General features: G+C 36.2%; 1 protein-coding gene across 1 annotated transcript in view; it reads left to right on the plus strand.

The window, feature by feature from the left end:
• The window catches only part of PTK2 (protein tyrosine kinase 2), a 304,848-nt gene that overhangs the window by 201,375 nt on the left and 77,364 nt on the right, over window positions 1-26,109 (plus strand). The window contains exons 17-21 of the mRNA XM_027845408.1: window positions 2,534-2,634; window positions 4,705-4,820; window positions 6,311-6,411; window positions 9,659-9,748; window positions 15,257-15,461. Of these exons, the coding sequence (XP_027701209.1) occupies window positions 2,534-2,634; window positions 4,705-4,820; window positions 6,311-6,411; window positions 9,659-9,748; window positions 15,257-15,461 (613 nt within the window). The remainder of the gene's footprint in view (window positions 1-2,533; window positions 2,635-4,704; window positions 4,821-6,310; window positions 6,412-9,658; window positions 9,749-15,256; window positions 15,462-26,109) is intronic.

Genomic DNA, 26,109 nt, shown 5'->3' on the forward strand with positions numbered 1-26,109 from the left:
CACATTTAATTTTCTGCAGTCTGGTTTCCAAGCTGAGTGTTAGCCTTAATTCTTTCGCCTTCTATGTAACCTAATCCAACTCATACCTGAACAACCTTCCCTGAAACATCTGCAGTAAATAAGTGGTCACCTAACCTCTGCCTGAAGATCTCCAGAAACAATCCACTAACTACTAAGGCTGTTCATTCTATCTTTAGAGAGCTCTGCTTGATCGGAATTTCCCTCTCACCTTCACATTCAATCAGCTGCCAAATACTGCCAATTCTTATTTTATAACCTCCCTCTTATATGCCCTCTACTCTCCTCTGATATTCACCACCACCTTGGAGCAAGCTCTCATCATCTCATGCCTGAACTATTGCCACAACCTTCTGGTTGAGTTCCTTGCCTCAAATCCCTACACCCTCTGGTCAGCTGTCAAATTGATCTTCAACACAGGTCTAACAGTATCACCCAACTCAGTAAACTAGTGACTGTTACTTTCAATATCAGACATAAAGTCCTCTTTTTGGCTTTTAAAGACTGATACAGCCTGACTTTAGATGGAAAATGGCTTTAAATGGCAAAGTAAGGACTTTATATCTGTTCCTAGAGATGGCAGAGAGCCCCTAGACTGTAGTAGGAAAAGACTTGAGGCAGATAGACCAATTAGAATACTTGCAGTAGTCCAGGCAAGAGCTTATAAGTGTCTGACAACACTGAGGTTGTAAACCTGGGTGACAGGCAGCCTTCAGCAGTAAGAGGGGAGTTCAGAACAGGGAAGGGATTAGAAGAGAAGACAGTGAGTTCTCTTTTGGGAATGCTGACAATAGCCGTTAGGCAGCTGGTGATGAGATACTGGAGTGCCAGAGTCCACTAAGGCTAGACATAAATATTTGCATGGGATAATAATTTATTATCTTGTGGGACCTGATGAGATCACCAAGTGAGATAGTTAAGAGAGAGAAGAGAAGTGGGCCCAGGACAGAATTTTGGGTTGTGGGAGTACTTGGCAGTTTGGTCCAGGTGGCGTGAATAAAGATCCAGTGGAGCAGGCATATAGGTAGGAAAAACACCAAGAGAGAGCAGTGTCATAAAAATCCAGAGACAAGGTCATCTAGGAGAAGAATGAAATATATATAAAACTAAATCTAAAACTTGAGGTTTAGATTCTTTTTTCCCTGCTGACCCACAATAGTAACAGTTCCTGTCCTACTGTAGAGAGGTCAGAAAGGATGAAGACTGAGAAAAAGCCATTAGATTGAGCAATTAAGAGCACTGGTAACCTTAAAGGAGCAATTTTAGATGAATGAAGAGATCAAATGCCAGACTGCAGAGACTTTAGAAGATGACAAAAGGGGAGTAAGTGTAGATGGCTTCAGTTTTCAAAGAGTTTGCCTGAAAGGGGGAGGAGAGATATGAGACATTATGTAGTGATTAAGATTGGATTTAGTGAGGAATTTTAATGATGGGGAAGATACAGGCATGTTTTTAGGCAACAGGAGAGAAGCTGATAGATAGAAAGAAGTTGCTCATTGGAGAGAAAGTACGGATGGCAGTGAAGGAAATCTGCTGGACAAGATAGTGAGGTATGGGATCAAGGTTGCATGTAGAGGATTGACTTTAGGAAGGAGAAGAGTAACTTCTTCATCAGAAACTAGAGAGAATCTCCTGCTGATAGTGGGCAAAGATGTCAGAGATTTGTGAGATGAGAAGGGGAAAAGAAGCATCTCTCTGCATTTTTTTTTTAGTGAGGTAAGAGGCAAAGTCCTCAACTGAAAGGGCAGGGAAACTGGGTTCCATGGAAGACTTAAGGAGAGACAAGAAAATTTCAAAAAGGGCAATGTAGTGAGTTTAGGGAAGAGTAGGATTTCCTTACTTTTTTTCATTAAGCCCTTTTCCTATTGCTGAATTTGCACTACCAAACATCAGCCATAGAATATTCCCATGATCCATTGCCTTTGCTCCTGCTGACATACTGCTGAGTAAAGCTGGTAAAAATCACAAAACCAGGCTAACTGGACCCACTATAAATTTATGTTACCTGATGTTAACTGGGTCTTCATCATAACAATGCCATCCTTTTGTATCTCGCTATTTAGTTCACAATCTCACTTACCACAATGATTTTTCTAGACCTATTCATCCCTCCTCACATTTAATTTTCTGCAGTCTGGTTTCCAAGCTGAGTGTTAGCCTTGCACTGATGTGAACTATAGCTATAGCAATATAATGGAGCCACATAAAGAAAATCTGTGGAGATGAATTCATAACTGGGTCCTCATTGGCCCAAAGTTTTGAGTACTCTTTCATAAAATCTTGTTTAGTTTGAAAAGAAGGAATTATGAAAAACTATGTGTGGCATGTATTACCTATATCAAATTGCTTACCGTCTCAGGGAAGGGGGAGAGAATAGTGGGAGGGAAAGAATTTGGAACTCAAAAAAAAAAATTTAAAATGTTAAAAATTGTTTTTACATGTAATTGGGAAAAAATAAAATATTATTCTAAATTTAAAAAACAATAACTGTGTGTTACTGCTTTTTTCCCCCTAGTAACAATGCGTCAGTTTGACCACCCACATATTGTGAAGTTGATTGGAGTTATAACAGAAAACCCTGTCTGGATAATCATGGAGCTCTGCACACTAGGGGAGGTACTATAAATTTTCTAATGTTACCTCCAACTCATTTTGAGTATTCTATAAACAATCTCAGTAGTAACTTATTTCAGTAAGTAAATGAATTGTATGTGAGTGAAACAGTCCAAATTGATGCTTTATTTATGGTATAATATATTCTCATTGGATACTTAATCTGGCCTCTATATGCTATTGTAATGACAGTAAATAGAATTCCATTTAGCTAACAGTTAAGTCTTCTCTACTAGATTTTTTATCAGAGCTATTTGCATATAACTAAATATAAAACTTAAGGTTTAGGTTCTTTTTTCCCTCCTGACCCACACTGTATTGCTGCTGAGTAGACCATGACCTAAAGTCTGGAGGGAAAAACTTGAGAAAATAAAGCCACATAACTGAGAATGGAGAAATTGTGTAGAATTTATCTTTAAATTAAATAAATTCTCATCACCTTTGGGGAGACTTTTACTATATAAGGACAAGGTACCAGTTGTTATACTACTATTCCCTTTGAAAATTTGAGCAAACAAATAGGAATAAAGTGTTTTGAAAACCTTTTGAAGTCTATATAAATGCCAAGTATTTATATTAGGCTTTTTAAGTATGGTAAAATGTTTTATCCTGCTTCTTTGATAGGATTATTTTTGGTGATAATTTTCCAGCTAACCAACCTGTTTGAAAGATCAGAATTTCAGTGATTTTATCCATTTTTGATGGAAGTCTTACTAAAGTTTATTACATTGCTCTATTTTTTTTTTATAAACAAGATGCTAAAAAAGAATGTAATCTTTCCTCAATAATAGGGTCATCATTATGACAATCACTTGCCATAGTTGGTTTTTTGGTACTCTCCTGTTTTGCTGTCTAACCATCAGTTGTCACTGCCGTCACCAGAGTGTCTACCCATTGAAGCTCTTCTCCCTTTCTAATTTGCTTCTAATATAGTGTCTTCTGAGATAATAAAATGGGTGATTGGAATTTTATTTAAATTACAATTCAGTAAACTCCAAATTATGAGCCAAAGGATTTTCTTGAGGAATGATGAGATTAGTTTGACTTCCTTAGAGTTATTTTTGTATCATTAAAGCTTTTCTTCGTTTCCCTTAGGTTATACCCAAGTGCAGTCAGGCCTCCTCATAAGTGGGTTCCTACGATATAGCAGGAAAGAAAATGTTTTATTTGTGCATCACTGCTTTACAAAGAAATAGTTCTTCTGGCTTGTAAACACATCATCTCATATTAGTTTGCTCATAATTTATATAGAATTGTGTTGTAGATCTAATCTATGTTCTATATGACAGGAAAACAGATGAATTTGACAATCTCAATGACAATACTCTTCCGCCTGAATCTTAATCTGATGTTTCATTGTAATATAGAACTGACCATAGGTTTTCATTCCCCTAAGCATAAACTCTGGCAGATCCTGCCAACTTGTAAAGGGTTTAAGGATAGACTCAGGAACTGGTGGTATATGTCTTTAGTCCAAGGACCAGCCTTGCTAAGCTCAGAGAAGCTTATCACCATAAATTTGGCTATTGGGGAGTGAATGTTTTTTAGCCATAGCAATTCATAAAGACAGCCTACAGACTTGTTAAAGGCACTACTATGTATTAATGACGGGAGAACCCCACCAATAAAATCATGAATTGTGCAAGTATTAAAGTCACAGTTAGTAACTCCAGAGAGAGTTAACCCTGGAAACACCAAGAAAGCACCCAAGTTTTATTTCTATATCCTAAAGTCCTGGTTGAGCTGTCAAATTTGTTTGAATTGTACATTCACATTTTCCCAGCTCTTTTAGTCTATTATTTGTCAGTCCCTATATGTAGAACTTTGCTGCTTCACCAAACTATATTCCTCCCTTTGTTGTCTCTGTGTCTTTAATATATGAATATAATTTCACTTGTATGGCAGTAGTATCTTTTGTAGAGGAAAAATCACAACATGTTCTGGAATTGTATAAAATGCAATTGAATTTGCAATACATTGATGAATGTGGCCATTTAGACTGTAGACTTCCTGATTGTTTCTGATAATTTTGTCTTGTTTGTTTGTTTTTTGTTTTTATCATTGCTCTGAAAGCTGAGATCATTTTTGCAAGTGAGAAAATACAGCTTGGATTTGGCATCTTTGATTCTATATGCTTACCAGCTTAGTACAGCCCTTGCCTACCTAGAAAGTAAAAGATTTGTGCATAGGTAAGAGAAACACAAAAAACTCTTAAATTTGTGCATCTTTTGGTGATTGAGTTCTATTTTTAAGTAATACTGAATGATATATTCACTTTTAAATGTAATAACTGTTTAAAGAAAAAAAAGAATTACTGGAAATAAGGTTCATTTTTTTTCCCCTCAAGATTTGTGTCCTCATTTTAATATTCTTCCTGTGACTGTGAAATGCAACTATACTGGATTAGATATTTATTAATTTATTTGGAGCTTCTTTTTTCACATGGAGTGAAAAGCAGTCTCTGTGAATTTTTCATTACTCTGTACAAAGATAAACATAGTAGAGACTTAAATGTAAATTGTCTTGGAACAATGTAAAATAAAATCCACAGTGTTAAGGGTGACATCTGCTGGGATTATGCTGAATTTGTATTCTGGAGCTCTTTATAATATAAATAGAAGTTAATTCCTTTAATATTTAGTTAACAAAGTCATAGATGTTTTTCATTTCCTAATGGAGTTGAAGATTTGTTAGGATGGGGAACCTGAAGAGGGAGGGAGAGGTTGGGTTTAAACCTCAAACCTTGTAGCAGTTCAGCCATTTGAAGTCTATTCAAAAGCTAACTAGTGTGAGAAAGCCTCTTAATTTAAAGGAAAATATTTAGGTTTTTAAATAAAGTCAAATCAGGACCTAGTTACATATTTTTGTCTAATAGCTACTGTAAATGGTAATGTAGAGTCAGGGTTTCTAATAACTGAGCTTTATGTCATGCTTTATTATCTCATTTTATCTTCATAAGAACCTTGTGAGAGAGTTGTGGGGATTATTATTTCCATTTTACAGATGAAGAAACCGAAGTTTAGATAAAGGTGAAGTAATTGACTTATCAAAAATTATATAACTAATGAATGGCAGATCCAGGATGTGGTCCCAGGCCTCATGGCTCCTGGTCAGTGCTTTTCCCACTATACCAGAAAACCTGCTTTCTAGGAAGAAGAAAAATGTTCTCATTATCTGTTAACTATATGAATAGAATTTTTGTCATTCTGCAAGGGGAATTTTAGAAGTCAATTTGTATAAATAATAGTTGTTAAAAGCTTATGCATTATGCTACTGCATTACATATGTTATTTTTTTTTTTGAAAAATGCTTACATTGTCTAATCTATTCTATCATTTATAAATAATGAGAGGCATAAATATCACATATTTAGAGGTGCAAAATAGAAAACGCCTAAGTCTTGGAGTCATAAGATCTGACTTTAAACTTTATTGTTGTTATTTACAACTTGTATGACCTTGGTCAATTCAACTAATCCCTCTGAGCCTCAATTTCCTCATCTGAAAAATGAAGTAAATTACCTCAAAGATTCTCTCTCTCTCACACACACACACACACACACACACACACACACACACACACCTCTAATCCTTTTATGTATCTATTTGTAGATAATTATAGGCCAAATCTTGATTTTCTCTTATGGTACAACTTATCATCACAAATCTTTCTTCTTCAGGGACATTGCTGCTAGAAATGTGCTGGTATCTTCAACTGACTGTGTAAAATTAGGAGACTTTGGTTTGTCTCGATATATGGAAGATAGTACTTACTACAAAGGTAAGAAATGAGAGTATATATGAAATCCAGATATTTTTTATAATTTTGTATATTTGATTTACCTGCCAGTAAACAAAGGGTAAAATATATATATATATGTATATGTGTGTGTGTATATATCTATATCTATATCTATATCTATATCTATATATATAGATATAGACATACTAAGTGTGATGACATCTTTAAAAACAGCTTGACACGTTGTTTTAAATTAATAAGAGCCTTACAGTCACTATAGAAAATGGGAAGAAACCAGAGGAGTTAAAAGTATGTCCTGAGTCTTTCAGAAGTTATTCTCACAACCACTATTATTACTAGTAGAATTAAATTTGTGAATTAGAGATGTGCTACATTACAGCTGTTGATTAATCCGTTCTTTAACCACAACTTGGCTCACTAGCAAGTATTTTTAAAGTTTTAGCCCACAAAATTTTCTCATTATTGAAGTTTCTGTGTTTTTCAAGTTATTCTTGAAATATTATGTCAACATTGAGTTGACTAATTGAAATTTTCCGGACTGTGCATAAGAAAAGTCCCCACAACTCTCAGTTTTGTGCAAAGGCCAGCTTGACTCCCTTGGGATCTTGGAAGTAAACTCAGAGGCCATTGAGTTTATTCTTTCCCTGAACTATGCACTCTCTTTACAACATCCCTGATGACAAGTGATCATCATCCAGTTTCTACTTCAACTCTTCCAGTGCCTAAAAACTGTCTGCCACATCAGGCCAGCTCCATTTTGGATCAAATTTAATTGTTAGGAAGTCACTGCTAATATTGAGCCAAAATCTTTCTCCTTATACATTTCGCCATATGTCATATGTTATGAATAATAATTGAGATACAAATATGAAATGTTTTCAGAAAAAACACATCAGGAAAAAATGTTTCTCTTAACTAGGTCAATGTTTTTAATATGATGATTTTGTATAATAACTGGCGAATAAATTTTCCATTGTTAAGTTATAAATTTTTCCATTAATAAAGTTCTGTTATATAGATGTGGCTTACATTCCACCTAATATAAGAGTAATGTCAGCATCTGCCTCCCAGGGTTATTGTGAGGTAGGTGCTGACATTAACAAATGAGATAATAATTGTAAAGCATTTAGCACAGTGCCTGGCAACACAGTAATTGCTATATAAATGTTAATTACAACTTTTTTCACAGTAACATTAAAATAGTGACCTTCATTTCTAGGTTTGGCTCATGAAATTATTTTCCTTACTTTATAGTTATCCTTTACCATATCCTACTTTACAATTACCATATCTATATTTTATAATAATATATTATAAAGTCAGATATTGTCATATCCTGTGTAAAATGCAAACCTCAAAGACGTCATTATCAGAAGGGGAGAATGGAAAATCAACCCAGGAGGTATGGGATACTGTGAAGAATGAGTATCTGACAATACAACACAAATAATTTCTATGAGGAAAAATAGGAAGACTTTTCTACAGAGGACAATGGGACTGCATATCACCCTAATCCAACTTCAAAAAGATGTGTACAGAAGATAGAAACATAACTAAGAGCAAAAAGCACAAGAGTATTTCACTAGTCCTATAAGAATATTAGTCTCTTAGTCAATAAGCATTTCCTTGGCAGCTATTATGTGCCAGGCACTGTACCAAGCTCTGGGAATGCAAAGAAAGGCAAAAAAAGAGTTCCAGTCTTCATGGTGCTCCAAGTCTAATGGGGGAGATGACATAGAAACAACTGTATAGACTTACACTTCTCACACCTCTAACCTGGTGCCAAGTCTTGCCTTCATATCTCATATCTATCCTTTCAACTCAGTCTGCCCCTACCCTGGCAGGTCCCCATCACCTTACCCCTGGCCTATTATAGTAACCTTCAAATTGATCTCCCTGCTTTGTGTCTCTCCTTGCTCCAATCACTCTTCCTCCACACAGCTTTCAAAGGGGCTTTCCTAAAGTGCCCATCTGACCATGTAATTTGGGGAGGCATCTTTTTGGAGGTGGTTGGATCCACATAGTGGAACAAACTTAACCTTCCTCTTTCAGGCAAGTATGAATCTGTTCATATAACTGTTAAAGTTGGGGGATAATTAAACCATGGACTTTGTCTTTCTCCTTGTTACTTCTAGAGTCAAATAGAAACTTCTCTGTGTGTCTTTTGAAGCCCTTTGCACTGTGGACCCTTACTACCAGTCCAGCCTTCTTACAAATTACTGTTCTCCATGCATTCTACGATCCAACTATAGTCCCTACTTTTTGTTTCTCACAAATGGCATAACACATTCATATCAGTGACATTAGCACCGACTGTTCCCCTTGCCTGAAATGCTCCCCTTCCTAATCTCCAAATGTCTTAGCATTCCTGACTTCCCTGAAGACTTAGCTCATGTGCTGTCTTCTACAGGACACCTTTTTTGGTCCCACCAGCTGTTACTCCCTTGTACATATCTATTTTTATACATGTTGTCTCCCCCATTAGAATGTAAGATTCTTTAGGACTGGGACGGTTTTTCCTTTTTTCTTGGTATTCTCAGAGTTTCACATCATCACCGATGTCTGCTAAGCACTTCATAAATGTTTGTTGTTCTGTTGATTGGTTGATGAGAATAGAGATGATATTCCTTCCACATCACTTCTTCCTATCCAGGCATAGGTAAAAGTATATAATCAACAAAGGTGACTCAGTTCAGATACCCTGAGCCAATAATTTAAGCTATATTAAGTAGTGTTAAAGTCTGATGTGTTAAATCACCCGGTCAGTTGCTGGTACCGTGCCCCATCTCTCCATTTTTTGCCTCTTTTCCCCCAGGGGACTGAAACATATGCTATCACTTCCTTACTTAGACTTCTCTTTCAGAATGCTCTTCATATATACAGAGAAGTGTGAGGGACTGCTAGATAAACTTGGGGCTTCAAGGCAATTAAATATATGGTTCCATTATCTTGAGAGGAGCCAAGAGCCAAATGATATAGTGGGTTTTTTTTTATGTTTTTATTGACAGTAATTACATCTAGAGAAGAGCTGCTTAAACTGAATGACTGTATTTTCACTATCATTGGTTTCATTCATAAATCTATACATTTTGTTTTATGCTTTGAAAAACATTATTCTGAGAAGGGATCCATCAGACTGCCAGAGGGGGTCAATAGCACAAAAAAAAAAAAGGTTAAGAATGCGTGGTATAGAGAAAATTTTAATGTTCTCAAGCATGCAAAACAGGAAGTTGTTTTTTTTTTTAAAAAAGTCTCTTTCTTGTAGCTTCCAAAGGAAAATTACCTATTAAATGGATGGCTCCAGAGTCAATCAACTTTAGACGTTTTACCTCAGCTAGTGATGTATGGATGTTTGGTAAGTGTTTGTTTACCATCGACCTTTTTAAATGTACGCATGTCCTAAGAGCCAACTATTACTAGTTTTAGTCTGTGCTCATTGAGTTATTCCTAGTTCCTTGATTTTTGATATGCCGGAAACAGAGCTCTTTTATTAGCTTTTTTATCCCATATATTCTCGAATCTGTTGTTTTAGACAGTTTTACATATTCCTAGAAGTACAAGTTGATTTCTAAGTTGTGTGGATTTTATTTTATTTTTCTTCTTTTTCCTGACAGCTGGTATTTGCGTAATCACTGATTGCTTTTAATAATAATAAGATTAGAGGTAAAAAAGTGTTTTTAAATAAGATATCCAGTGAATAAGGCATTCATTTTTACTAAAACCCTTTATTTGGAAATTTGACTAGCAGGTCATAATTGGATTTGGGAATCTGTAATTATAACATTTTACTCTGCTTCACTAAAAAATATTCAGGCATATGTCACCTAAGATAATAACTAATAATGGCTAGCATTTTATTGCACTTTGAGGTTTGCAAAAGACTTTACAAATCTGATCACATTTGATCTTCACAACAACCCTGAGAGGTAGGAGTTATATTTATCCTCGTTTTACAGATGAGGAAGCTGAGGCAGACAGAGGTTAAATGACTTTTCCAGGGTCACACCACCAGTGTCTGAAGCAAGATTCAAATTCAGGCCTTCCTGCCTTTGAGTCCTATGATCTGTCCACCCAGTTGCTCTTAAAATGTCTCAGAAAAAGTAACATTATGGGAGCAGTTATGAACATAAGTATATAATGATCATTTGCATCTCAAGTCATCATCTAAATAACAGGGTTTGATTATAATATGTTAAACTGCATTCTTGGGGGAAACTATGTGTAGAATATCTACATTTAACTTGTTTTGCCATGCCATCCTCCATACCTGCTTCAGTCATTGGTGTATAGTCCATCCTTTTTAGGATCAAATTCATTCTTCAGAGATTTTGTTTACTTGATTTAAGTAGAAATACAAGGGAATAAAATTATACCTTGGAGGAAGGGAAGTATTAGGGACATGGAGGAAAATATAAAGTTAATTTTAATAACTTTAAATGTAAATAGATTAAATAATCTTCCCCACCACCACCATCTTTTGCTTACAAGAAACATTTTTTAAAAACAAAGACACGTGTGGAATGAAAATGAAGGAAGGCCTGGGAAAAAAATCACTATACCTCAAGTGAATCCAAAAAAGCAGAAGTTGCAATCATGCTATGAGACAAAGCAAAAATAAATACTCAAAAATAAAAGTGGATGAACAAAGAAACAGTATTATCCTGAAAGGAACCATCCTATCTGAGCATATGATAAAACCCACTCCAACAACTCCATTCTTTTTTCGGTTCAAAAAATACCTGGAAGCTTTCATTTCATTTTGCTGCAACTTGCTTCTTCTTGTTTCATTTCTAGCAAGAATGTCAAGATCAGTATGATTCAGCTCTTCCAGCATTGTTTCCATGTGCTGGTGATTGGAAAAGGATTTCATATGTAGAGTATTAACTTCAACCTGCATTCAGTCAAAAGGCTTAAAAGCCCTGTGATTCTTAACGTCTGCCCACTTACCTTCTACTTCACCCCCGTCTCTGACAAAGCAGAAGGAGGCTACTGCGCTGAAGGCCTTTAAAAAAAAAAATGCTTCCTTGTTTCTTTGGTTGGCTGTGGCCAAAAAATTTTCATCTCCAGGTGGCCAGCCTACTAGTGAGGCCCCTCTTTATCATTAGCTAGGTTAGTTCTCAGAAACAATCAATCTGTTACTGGGGCCATACTGGAAACCTTTCCAGCAGAAAACCCACTCCAGCTTGTACTCTGCTGATATAGCCTTTGAGAACCCAATGAGGCATTGGAGTAAGACTTTATGAAAGATTATATGCTTGGCATATGTCGAATGCTTAATAAATGCTTATTCATTGATTGATGTGTCCTCTTGATTCTTATCCTCTTCAGTCTAAATATCCTCATTTAAGCTATCCTCATCGCCTTTCTTGGAGGCTCTCTCAACTAAGCAATTTCCTTCCTAAATTGTGACACCCAAAATTGAACACATTTCTTCAGATACATAAGATTCTTTAGGGTAAAATACAAGATTATGACCACCCTTGTCATAAGCACTATGCCTCTCAATATAGCCTGAGATTACATTAGCTTTTTCAGCTGCCATAACGGACAGTTAAATGCATAGTGGGTAATGCTGGACTTGGAAGTCTGAAAGACCAGAATTGTAATCCTGCTTCAGACATTTATAATGGTTGTATGACCCAGGACAAGTCATTAACCTCCTCTCCTTCAGTTTCCGCATCTGTACTATGAGAAGAAGAATACTAGCATCCACCTCACAGTCATTTTGAGGATCAAATGAGATCATATATGTAAATCACTTTGCAAACCTTAAAGTTCCATATAAATATTTGCTATCATCATTATATCATTGTGTTAACTTATATTAAACTTGTCATCCACTAATCTTTTTCAGGGAAACATGTAGATGCAAGCTTCTTTCATCTCATACTTGTGAAGATAGTTTGTCATATTTGTCCCAGTTCAATTTCCAAATAAAATAAGCATTACCATATGTGAAGTAGAATAAAGATTATCAATGCAATTGAGAATATCTTATGTACAGCTAGCTTTTCTTTTTAAGTATTATAATAAATTCCATATGTAATTTTCAAAGCTGACCTGCCTGTTTTCTTCTGCCCTTCCATCTCTTCTCTTCTGTACATTTTTAAAACCTTGTAACACATAAGCATAATTAAGCAAAACAAAGGGCAGAGGGGGTGAGTCAAGGGGGAAGAAGTCTAGAGACTTAGGAGGAGAATACGAAAGGAGTGAAAGAATGGCCATGTTTCTCTGAGCTCACCTTCAGAATGGAGGCTCCAGGAGGAGCTCACCTAAGACTTCTGAGGCTCTAGGGGCAGAGGCATCTTCTAGAGTGAAAAGGCTAGAATCAGGTGTGAAATCAGCAAAGGAAGGAAGAAGTAAGAGAAGTTTTATGTAGTTACTGTGAAGAATAAGCAGGACTGCATGGAAAAATTATAAGAAAGGTTATCTACAATTATGAACCATAAATTTTTAGTTAGTGAAAGCACTTCAGTCCCTGTGTCACATTCATTAGATGTAATAGAATTTATATTTTGTAATTACAAAAAAGCTGAATAGCACCAATAATTAAGCTATTTACTGAAGACCATGTGACAAATTATTGGAAAAGACAGTCTTAAACAGAAATTCCCTTACCTCTAATCTTGATGTAAAGCCTTAGTAAATAGTACTATACTTTTCCCTAAAGATCATTTCTCACCTAATAGATCATTTAACTATTTTAAGTCGATCTATCTCTCAATCAAAACTAAGGTTTCAGCCTATCATCACACATAACAAGACATTTGTTATTGTTCTGTCATTTTTCAGTCATGTCTGTTCTTCTTGACCCCATTTGGGGTTTTCTTGGCAAAGATACTGGAGTGGTTTGCCATTTGTTCAGCTCATTTGATAGATGAGGAAACTGATGCAAACAGGGTTAAGTGACTTGCCTAAGATCACATAGCTAGTAAGTCTCTGTGGCCATATTTGAATTCAGAAAGATGAGTCTTCCTGACTGCAGGCATGGAACTTTATTCACAGTGTCACCTACCTTCTGAAAAAAACTTAATTATCTTTTGATTTTATCATAAATGCTGTCATTACCGTCTCATCTAAAGTCCCAGGAATTATGTTATTTTCATGTCTCTGATAAATGTAAGATCAGATGATACAGTGGAAAGAGAATTATCACTCTGCTACTTACTGTTTGTGTGATTTTTACTTCTTTAAAGTTGAATTTCATCTTTATCAACTGGAAGGAGCTGAACTGGACGATCTCTAGGTTTCTTCCAACTCTAATATCCTGTGAAATGGCTTCTTATTTAGTCAAGAGACTGAAAAAGACTTAAAATGCAGGATTTATCAAAGCAGTCATGTAGTAAGAGATCATAAATGTTTGTTTAATTGAATTAAAATGTCAGAGGAGTAGATTCCAAGGCCAACCAATCAGTGGATCTGTGGCTTATCTTCTATATGTGTCAAAGATGATAATTAAAGTCTCATTGCAAGTCATATTCAGAAACAATGGCATCAAACTTTGTTATAGGAAAGCCGTTAACATTCCTTCCTGAAATACATCCATTGTTCTTCAGAGATTTCCTAAACTAATATAGAGTTATTCTAATACAGCATCAGGTTATATTGCATTTTCTATGTTCTTTAAAACAATATTTTCATCCATTCCTTGACTTTTCTCCAAGAATTCACACATCATGAAATGATGCTAAATATAATCAAGCATGATAGATTTTTAACTGAAAGGGAATTTTGAGGCCACCTAGTCTATCCTTCTCATGTTACATATGAGGCTCTGAGAGGAGGTGACTTGGTGATGGTTGCTTTAGGTCAAACTTTGAAATAGAGCTTATTGGAAAATTTGATGATGTATACATTAATTGTATTGATCATTCATATATCCTCAAATTTTCTAATGAGCTCTGTTTCAAAGTTTGACCTCATGCAATAAGTTCCTTCCAGTCCACTTTAAGTCAAGTCAGTGGTTTTTATTTACAGTTATTGTAAAGTATGCTGGATGTGGAGTAAGACAACCTGGGTTCAAATCCTGGCCCTGTTATTTACTACCTGTGATCTTCATCAAGACCAACCCCCTCAGTTTACAAAAAAAGGAACCTCAGTTCTAGAGAGGAACAATAACTTGTACAATATCACAAAAGGTAGTAGCATAACCAGGATTCAATTCAAATTCAAGTTTTCTGATCCCTAATACAGTAAACCATGCTACTTCTTCAAGGCATCGCCCAAAAACTCTAGGGGAAAGTCCACAGAAATAAGAATGTAGCACTATAAACTCCAAGCATGGTTATTTGGATCTTTGAAAAATAATTGATAAATGTAGGGAAAGGCTATGATGTTTTCTTTTGATGTCCACATTTAATAGTACAGGATATGGGATGCATGTCTGGGGCAGGGTGGGTGTGTATGTGTGTCTTCCCTCATTATAGCACATTTCTTTAAACATAGGTACATGATCTCATTTGTATTACAGTTGGTCTCTTCCCTACTACATTATCAACTCTGAGACCTGGAATTGAGTCTTACTCATCTTTGTGTCCCACTTTGCCTAGCATAGCATCTTACACGTGGGTACTTAACTAAAGATTATGGCTGCTGATTGTTAAATGCCATCTATTTGCCCATTAATCTATAGTCTTAAGAGATCATTTTAAATGCAGCTTTATAATTTGAGATTGGGGAAAAGACAATACATCTTATTGACAATTTGTTTCTTCCTTTATTCACCAAATGCTATTTTTTTAATTCTAGGGAATGTGTTGCTATACTGTGCATTATATATTTTAAACATTTTTAATAGTGTTTTTAGTTTACTGGGAATTAAAATTGATTTGTTTCATTCACTTTTTATTCTCCTGCTTCACAGGTGTATGCATGTGGGAAATTTTGATGCATGGTGTAAAGCCTTTCCAAGGAGTGAAGAACAATGATGTAATTGGTCGAATTGAAAATGGTGAACGGTTACCAATGCCTCCAAATTGTCCTCCGACCCTCTACAGCCTTATGACAAAATGCTGGGCATATGATCCCAGCAGACGACCCAGGTTTACTGAACTCAAAGCACAGCTCAGGTAGGGTGTATATCATTTTAAAAATTACATTTCATTTTTTAAAATCAGCAAAAATACATCTCTTACCCTCCTACCCATCCACCGAAATTGAGAATGAAAGAAAAACAAAATTACTGAATACAAAAATGTATAGTCAAAACAAATTTTTGCATAGACCATGTCTAAAAAATATGTATCCCATCCTTTATACTTTCACCTCTCTATCAGGAGGTGGGTAGCATGTTTCATCATTAGTCCTCTGGAATCGTGGTTGATTTACACTGATAAGAGCTCCTCATTCTTTCAAAAGTTGTTTGTCTTTACCATATCTCTGCCACTGTAAAAGTTGTTCTCTTGATTCCATTCACTTCATATAAGTCTTTCCAGTTTTCTCTGAAGCCATCTCCATCGTTTCTTATAGTACAATAGTATTCCATCACGCTTACATGTCATAAGGTCTTTGGGTATTCCCCAATTTATAGGGAATTCTTTGCTCTTCTTTGCCAAATATTTTTACACATCCTTCATTTGTTTTGCCCAAATTTGATCCCTCCCTTAATCTACCTCCCACTAATTCTCCCTTCTCCCATTCTCAGAACTGATAGATTTTTGTCCTCAACTCTATGTATGTATATTCTTCCTTCCTTTAACCAGTTCAAGTGTTAGCTGCTCCCCCTGCCTCTCTCCTCTTTATTTAAATATCTATTTGCACATCCTGATTATGTGGAATAATTGTCCCTGACTTTTCCTGTCCCTTCTTCCCATTCCTCAGTGCATTCTTCCTCTCTCTTTCCATTCTTCTCTTAAGATGAGGGGAAACCTCACAGAAGGGATTAAGGATTTTTGATTTCAGACTTGATGTTAAGACTAGGCTTTTTGCATGGAAGGTCTAGACTGGTCCTGTTGCTTCTTTCTTAGGGGTATTGAGACCATGTTGTAGCAGAATCTAAGGGACAGCTCAGGCCGGGGACCTGTAACCTTTCAGTGCTCCCACAGTGATCTGATCCAAGGTAAAGTCTGATTGCTGTTTCCCACATCTGAGCTTTGAAAGTTCTTGACCTAGGTTTGGGTCTGCACGACAGCAAATTGTTGTTCAGCTGTACTAGGAAGCTCTGCTGATTCAGGGATACAGAACTTCAAGTTCACTTTGACTGCTGACCTGGTTATTCTTCTGCAAACTTCAAAGCCCTACTGATGGTGCTGCTTACTTCTGAACCTGCTACTTTCTTCAATATCACTCAGGGCAGAACAGTACTCCCAGACACAGTTTCCCTCATCAGTCCAGCCTGGATCTACAATCCAGAACCAGGTTGTAGGTGTTAAAGCTGCCAGTTAGCACCTCTGCTCACCAAGGTACCCCATTATAGGTCTAGGAGGGTACCCTGGTTTGGGTCTGAAACCTCCTCTGGCTCTTAGGTGTAACCTCTCCCTGCATTGCCACAACTCCTGGCCAGACCCCATTCCCACTGTCCACAGACTTCTCCATCTGTCTCTTTATGCCAGTCTAATTGTGACTTTGTCTTGAATTTCCCATCAGGATTTGATCTGGTACATTTTCTAGATATGGAAGAGTTTTGGTGGGAAGTATGTTGTATTTTGTTTTTTATTTATTTTGCTAAACATTTCCCAATTATATTTTAATCTGTTTCGGGCTACACTTAGGAGTTTTGTGCACCACAGCAGCTACTTTGATGTTTCAAGTCTAAGGTACTTTTTTGCACAAAGGGTTACAAATATTTAATTTTTAAATTGGAGGTCCATCAGTTTGGATCATAGAATCGTGATTCCCTAGTACCTGTAGAATGTGTGCTATGTAGAATTGAAACTTTGCTAAGTCTTTGATTCTCTGGATATACATATTCTCTTCACCAATACACATCCCAACCTCTACATGGTTTCTCATCTCCTATAATAGGTATACATGTTTTCCCATAAATCTTCCACATATACTCTAGCCAATATGCTAGAGACCTTTCTCTTTTTTTTCTTTTAATGTTTTATGGTACTGATGTACCACACATACACTTAAATGGATCTGAAGTTTCCTTGATCTAAATACTCCCCCCAGTGGTACAGATCTCATCCTTTCTATACTTTCTCATTCTTCATGACTTATCTGTTTTCCTGTTAAAATCTCCACACAGGGTATCCCCACAGTGATGAGGCCTTCTTAATCTTTTAATATTATGTTAGTGTGAATGCCTCATACTGACTGTTCATCAATTAATCCTTCCTCTTGCTTTATGAACAGATTACCTCCTTTCTTCAGCTATACATACATACATTTCTTTGATGGTATCTTTTGCATTACTCCATGCATCCATTTCATCCTTTCTAATATGATGCAACCTATTTACACCCACCATATGTCTCTCCATTTTCCTTTGATTCTTCAGAGATTGTAATAGCATATGATTTACCACCATTTAGAATCACCAGAAAAATACTACTGTTAAAAAAAAAACAGTCCTTTAATTACTGGAGAAACTTGGAATAATTGAACTCGTATGTTTCTATTTACAATCCAGCATGCTTTCATGTGGAATGTACCTCAAGGGCCATCAATCCTATTCAGTTTGGAGGCAGTTTATTGTCATACATACATAAATATATACATGCATATTTATGTATTCCTATTTTCTCCAAAGTCAGTAATGATATCTTTACTACTAAATACAATGGCCTTCTTTATTGACCATACCCTCCTTGAAGAAATCCACTCCTCCCTGAATTTTCATGACATTGCTTCTATTCCTACTTATTGGAGGTTAATACTTCTTTCTCTCCTTTGGTGGATAATAAGCCATATCTTACCCACTGTGCAGTTATACCCCCAACTCTGTCATAGACCCCACCAGTGGTCACATCAGCTCCCCGGGTTCTGTTATCTCTTTGTACATGATTCCCAATCTACTCCCCTAACACCTCATTCCTCATGAGCTTCACTTCCTTATCTCCATTTACCTTTTGATAAATCTCCTCCTGAATGTCTCATGCACATCTCAAGCTCAACATGTCCAAAAATAGGCTCATTATTATTTCCCCTACATCTTCCCCTCTTCTTCACTGTCTTATTTCTATTAAAGTCACTGCCCTTCTGCTGGTCACCCATATTTGAAAGCAAGAGTTATCCTCAACTCTTCACTTTCCCTTACCACCTACATATACTATCAGTTGTAAAGTCTTGTTGATTCTGTATCTGAAACATGTTATGTCCATCTAAGATTTAAAAAAAATGTACTGTAATGAAGATTATAAAAAAATCTGCAGTGATGAAAGTTATTTATGATCAGGTTCCCACATTTCTTTCTGGGATGATTAAGTATTTTCCCCCCTCATTTACTCTACATTCCAGCCATATTAGCCTGTTTGCTGACCCCTGTAGATGGCATTCTATTTGTTCTCTATGTGCCTTCCTATGCTTTCCCTCCTCACTTCTACCTCTTAGAACCTGTATCTCCCTTGAGGTCTCATTTTAAGGACTACTTAATACATGAAGTCTTTTCTAATTCCCCTGGTTGTTAGTGCCTCAAAAAAAATTGCATTACATTTATTTTGTATTTACCTATTTGTATGCATATTGTATCTCCCAGGAGAGTATAAGCTCCTTGAAGACAGGGGTGGTTTCATTTTTTGTCTTGGTATCTCCATTTCCTACCATAGCACCTTGTACATAGAGAGTGCTTAATAAATGCTTGTTGAATTGAGTTGAATCATTAAACTGAGTTCTTCAGAACACTTATAGAGATAATAGAATTTGTTTAGGAGCCATAATGATGTTTCTGAACTTGATGAAATTAGCACAGTGCTATCTGCAAATATCTGAAGGACTTTACCCTTGAATAGGATATAAGTACTCCATTGGGGTTCTATAGGACATTGACATCTTTCCTTCCTTAGTTCTGAATCATATTTTCCAACTTTTTTTGCTGCCCTTTCCTTATGCCCACATTTACATTAAAGTTACCAAATATAAGAGTTTTTTGTAATTTATTTCAACATCTTTATTGAATTTTTTATATTCTCTCTTCTCCAACTTTCTCAACAGATGTTGATAAATTGCAGCTTTCATATGTTCCTGATAAATTGCAGCTTTCATATGTTCCTATTGCTTTTGTGCATAAGCCCTACAATGTAATATGGCAAAGTAACCCATGATATATCGTACCACATTCCTGTAAGTTTCCAATAAAACCAATACCACTCAGAGTTTGTGGTCTCTCGTAGAAGAGCTTGTGAGCACTCAGCCCTTTCATTTAGCCACAACTTTCTTATGACTTCTGATTTCAATTTCCAAGCCATATAGTCAGTTTTACTATGATGAAATTCTTCCAGCAGTATATTAGCACGACCATTATTAAGCAGGGGTTTCACTCTTCAAGTTTTAGTAGAATGGTGTTTACAGGTTATCTCAATATTGTGGTTTTTAGTACGCTAGGGAAATAGGAGAGGATTGGCCAACACTGAGAGCCTTTAAATTTTTTTTCTTTTTTTCATGAGTTTTCATGGCCCCCATTTTCCACTAGTAGGTTCATGTTCTCAGTGTTTTGAACTTGTGGAAAACTCTTCCAGAAATCATTTGATAGCATTGCTTTTGAGAAGTCATGATTATCTCACAGATTTACAGATTCACAGAATTTTAGAGTTGGAGTGTACCACAAGGGCCATCAAAATCAAGCCGTTACCTAAAGAAGTTTCTCTATTGTCTCTTAACAAGTGCTCATCCAGTCCTTGTTTGTAGACTTACGGTATGGAGGAACCCACTACCTCTAAGGCAGTTCATTCTACTTTTGGATAGCTCTAATTGTTAGGCACTTTTCCTTTATATCAAGCCTGAACTGATCTCTTTAAAATTTTTACCTGTTACTCCTGTTTTAGCCTTATTTGCTTGAACAAATCTAATCCTTCTTCCTCAAGACAGTCTGTTAAATACTTGAAGGCAGCTATCATTCCCAAGTCTTCTCTTCTCCAGATTTAAATATCCTCAATTCCTTAAAACCATTTTTATATTTCATATTCTTGAGGCCATTTGAGATTATCAGTGTCCTTAAAATGGGGCATCCAGAACTGAATTCTATACTCCTGATATAATCTAATCAGGGCAGAGGGCAACAGGGCTATTCTCACCTTAATCCTAAATATGTAATCTGCATTAGCTTTTTTTTTTTGGCTGCCATATTCTGTTATTATTTCATATCGAACATATCTACTAAACTCTCTCAAATATTTTTCAGATGTACTGTTATCTAGCTATGCATACCTCTCCCATCTTATACTTAAAACCACTTCTGTAACTTTACATTTATACCTATTAAATTCTATAATATTAAACTTACCATTATATTTAGAATCAAGATTTAGAGGTGAAAAGAACTCTAAGATCGTGTATTCCAAGGCCCTCATTTTGGACATTTGGAAACTGAGTGCAAAGAGATTTAAAGGGGCTTGCCCAGAACCACACAGGGAGTAATTACCAGCACTTTTCAAACCCAAGTCTTCTCTCTGAGGGTTTGGACTGTATAATCACTAAGATCACTTTCAGTTCTATCATTCTGTGACTGTAGGGCAAGGATTACATTGGTTAACAAGCTTTGTATAGCACCTACCACAGCATCATGAAAACATAGCCACCTAACTACAATTATCTGGCAATGATACAATGTAGGTACAAATATACAGTGAGACTTAGTAATAGATACCAAGAGATACATCACTAAAACTTTTTTTTACTTCATAACAGATAGCTCATAGTTAAGCTGTTAAAAATAATTCATACCTTCCAAACATAAAACAGGATGTAAAGAAGACGATTTAACTGAGTCATGAGGAAATCACCTACCGAAAGTATGACCACGTTACTATTCTTATAGAATTGTTTAACAAGCTTCATCATGAAACCCACTTTCTTCAGACATTCCTGAAAGACAAACTGTAGATAAAAGCAGAGTAAAAAATGAATGAGATCTCAAAGGATTAAAAATATATTAATAGTTTAAGGATGAAGGACCTGAGAAATATATGTTTAGCTGACATGGAGTAAAGAAAACATGAGACTCATTTATTAATTTTAAGACTTTAAACAACTCAAGGTTTAGAGAAAGTTGATTTTTCTTTAAAAGAACAATATATGTGGCTATGTAAGGGGCATTGTATTATAAAGCTAAACTTTACTTTTTCTTTTGCAAACCACATTATAAATGTGCAAAGATAAAATTTATCTGCCAAAGCAACTTTTAATTAGTCAATTTTCAGTTATCTCTGTACACATATGGTAGAAGATCGTGAAAAACAATAATTTAGTGGATAAACATAAAGATAAAGATAATAAAATAATAAAAAAACACAATTTATGTAGCAGGAAGACCATTGGCCTGGTCATTAGCAGACGAGAGTTACTTGAGAGAAATAACTTATCTTTTCTAGGTCTTATCCATGAAACAAGTAGACCAAATTATTTCCAAGGATACTTCGAGATCTAAATAATTTCATATCCAGCTGGGGCATACTAGGGGGGAAAAACTAGATTCAGAAAGATATGACCTAAATCTCAAGGACCAGCTCCATTTTACCTTTGTGACCTGGGACATCAGTTAACCTACCTGGGCCTCAATTTCATTAATTGTAAAATGGGAATAATTCTTGGATTTTATACATATCTCATAGGATTATTGTAGGTATTAAATACAACAATGTATTTCAAATGCTCTAGAATTATGAAAGGGTTGACTACTCTGAAAAAACTGCCAAAATTATTCCAGTAACTAGGAGCACACCAGAATATACTCAGTCAGATTAGGATTGCTCCTAATTCTATCTTCTGGGGCAATTCAAACAAAGTTTGAAACTGTTGCTACATGTTAACCCTTCAAATATTTAAGACCTGTGATCAGTTTTCCCAGCCAGGTTTTTTTTGATCAAAGGAAACAGTCTTCAAAGGGAGACATTGAAATACAGTAGTTACCTGGAAAATTGTTCACAATTACTAATAATCAGAGAAATGCAAACTAAAACCACCCTAATATATTACTTTACACCTATCAAGTTAGCAAAGATCTGGGAGTTTTAGTGGACTGCTTACTGCTCATGTGTCAGCAGTACAGTGTAGTAGCCAAAAAATCTAATGCATTTAGGCTGCATTTAGCAAAGCATAACACCGAGATTTAGAAAGGTGATAATCCTATTGCACCCTGTCCTGGTTTAAGATTAACAGTATGATGTTCAGTTGTAGGTACCATTTTTTTTTCTTGGCAAGCTGCTGATAAGTTGCAAAGCATATAAGATGGTAAAAGAGAACATGATATATGAGGATGGTTTTTTGGGAACTAGGGAAGAAAACCAGAGAAGGAAAATTATAATTATGACCTGATAATTGGCTTACTGATTTTGGAGGACTTTCATATGGAAAAAAAGGATTAGACTTGGGACAGTCCTGTAACTAGAGTGACTGTCTAATCCAGCAGGCAATCTAGAGGCTGTGTTGGTACCCATTTAATGTCAGGAGATCCCAAGGGATGCCATCTGCACATTGAGTAGTGACGTATTTATATATAAATAACATTTGCACAGGTATGGGTAAGTTGTGATTTGCCCCTTCGGAGGGAGGGCCCACAGTGATGAGATCACACATTAGTCAAAGTAGCAAAATAAGTTTAATCATATCCTTAAAGTCCCACACCAATGCCTCCTCAATGTATAGAGATACCCCTGGGTTCTTGAAGCCTATGCCAGGGAAATACAAGCTCTGACAAGTCCTACCAAACTGGAAAAACTTTGAACATGGCCTCACCAGTATACTGCATATGTCCTATCTGAGGAACAAAATATCTAAGTTTAGACCTTCACTAGAGTAATGAACTTGTTCAGTCTCAGCAACTCATGAAGAGTGGTGGACTTGGACAGATTGAGGTTAAGATGGAATCCTCTCCCTCCTCACTACCACGTCTTGGAATCTTTTGCCTTCTTCTAGATTCAACTCAAGCTAAACATTCTGAAGGAGGTTTTTTTTTTTTCCTTATCTCTTCTCCCCTCCCCCAACTGCTGGAAGTACTGTCCTATTCAGGGTTAGCTTGTACCTGTCTCCTAGGATTTTTTACATGTTGTCTTCACCATTAAAATATGAACTCCTTGAGGGCCTAGACTATTTTGCGTTTGTCTTTGTATACCTAGTGCTTAGCACAGTGCCTGATGCTAAGAACTTAATAAATCCATCTCCATTAATTGATTTCTCCTAAGACATGGAGGACCTTCACAGAGTGTGCTAGTGGAAGAAGTACTCATACCAGTGAAATCATGAATCTCACGTATTGAAGTATTTGTGGTGTTTGATCAGCTTTAAAATCAATTTTTATGAAAACATTAATCTGTAACTAAAATGAAAACATTCTCTATGACAAACATTACAGCCTCTCATGATACTTGATTATTTCACTTAGTTGTTGTAAATGTGTAATAGGGTCATCTTAACTTTGCTTATTCATTTTGCAGTGTCTTTTACAGCCTTTTTCATCTATATTTCTTCATGATGACATTATCTCCGTTATATTCATGTGCCAAAATCAGTTTCAGTTTGACCATATTATAATGGTTAGATTGTTACTAACTTGTCACTCATTCAAAAAAGTATCTGCTGCTTCTTTAGTGTTTTAAAGTTTATTAAAATATGCTTTCCTAGGGGCAGCTAGGTGGTACAGTGGATAGAGCACCAGCCCTTAAATCAGGAAGACCCGAGTTCACGTCTGGCCTCAGACCAAACACTTGACACTTACTAGCTGTGTGACCCTGGGCAAGTCACTTAACCCCAATTGCCTAAAACAAAAACAAAACAAAATATGCTTTCCTCAATCCAGTGAGGTAGTCAGTGAAAAGTTTATTATCCTCATTTTACAGAGTAGGAAACTGAGTAACAGGTTAAATGATATACCCAAAGTCATACAATGGTAATTGGCAGAACTAGATTTCGAGATCAGGTTTGGTTATTTTGTTTTGTTTTTCAATTTTAAGAACAATTCTCATTTTATAATATCTTGCTGCCTTACGACTATAAATGTCTTAATACAAATAGGCTTTTTTTGTTGTTGTTATAAATTCCTGGTGCTGGAACCCAAACTTTTTTTAAAATCTGGGAACCAATTCTCATCCTATTCTTCAGAAATAGTCTTTGATCTCTTGTTTTTTCAAGGTGAGAATTTGGACTTCTTAAACTGGTAGCTCAAAGTTTGATCAGTGGCATGAAGTTGCTTGTTTTATTCTGTTTTTTGAGAAGTGGTTTTGTATCTGCATCCAAATTCCTTTCCAAGGTGGTGTCAGAATTCCTTAGTCATCATACCTGTATGTTCCCTTTTCTTGTAATCTTTATGATCTCCCATACTACAAAAATCTCAAGAGTTGGAAGGGGCCTAGTGGTTATTCAGTCCATCCTAAAATTGAACAGGAATCCTCTACATATACTTAACGTGGTTCTGTAGCCTTTGCTCAAAGACATCTAGTAAGGAGAAATCAGTGGAGATGGCTCATTCCCATTTTGAAAAGCTCAGATTATTAGGAAAATTTTCCTTGCTCCTAAATTTGCCTCTCTAAAACTTCTACCCATTGCTCTTACTTCTCCCCTCTGAAGTCAAGCAGTATAAGTCTAGTCCATTTTCTACTTGATAGCCCTTCAGGTAATCAAAGAGTTAAACCCCATAGCTTCTCAGGCTAAATCCAGTTCCTTTAATCATGTCTTCCTATAGCCTGATTTCCCTACTTGTTTTATGTAGAACAAAACTTAATCTTTTCCCCAAAAGCACCCTATATTCATCTGGCAGTTTTCCTGGCAGTGGCACCCCTAAACTACACATTCCTTTTACCATTTGAACAATAAGATATATAAATGACTGCCCTCAGTTTTAATAGTCATGCTGAGACCAAATTTACACTGAAGCTTATTCACATAGTCAGCAAGCTTACTGCGTGCTAAGCACTATGCTAAGTCCTGAGGATACAAAGGAAGTCAAAAGTAGTACTGTTTTTAATGACCTTACATTCTGATGATGAAGACAGCCTATAAGTCGCTAGGGTACATAAAAGGTAATTACGGAGTAGACAGAAGACCATCAGCAGCTAGGGGATCCAGAAAAGTTCTCCCTCAAAAAGTGGGACTTGAGCTGAGTTTTTAAGTAAATCAGGGGATAATTCCCTGAGGTGGAAGAAAGGGGGCGGAGAATCCCAGACTTGGGTCCAGCCAATGCAAAAGTATAGAGATCAGAGATGGAGTGTTGTGTTTGAAGATCGACAAGTAGCCTACTGTTACTAAATCATAGAATGCATGGAGGAGAGTAAAGTGTAAGAAAACTGGAAAAATAAGAAGGGGTCAGGTTATGAAGAGTTTTAAATGCCAAACAAGAGTTAATAGAGGAGGTAATGGAGAGTCTACAGTTCATTGGGCAGGGGGTAAGATGGTCAAACCTAAACTTTAGAAAAATCATCTTGGCAGCTGAGTGGAGGATGGATTGATGTGGGGAGGGACTTGAGGCAGGGAGAGTTAGGAAGCTATTTAAGTAGTCTGCATGAGCTAATGAGGGCTTGCAGTAGGATTATGGCTGTGTAATAATATAGAAGCTGTATATGGAAAATGTCAAGGTAGAAACAATAATTTTGGGCAACAGATTGGATGCGTAGTGTGCATCAGAAT

Source organism: Vombatus ursinus, unplaced genomic scaffold (genome assembly GCF_900497805.2).
Source record: "Vombatus ursinus unplaced genomic scaffold, bare-nosed wombat genome assembly UNPS02005236.1, whole genome shotgun sequence".
NCBI lineage: Eukaryota > Metazoa > Chordata > Mammalia > Diprotodontia > Vombatidae > Vombatus > Vombatus ursinus.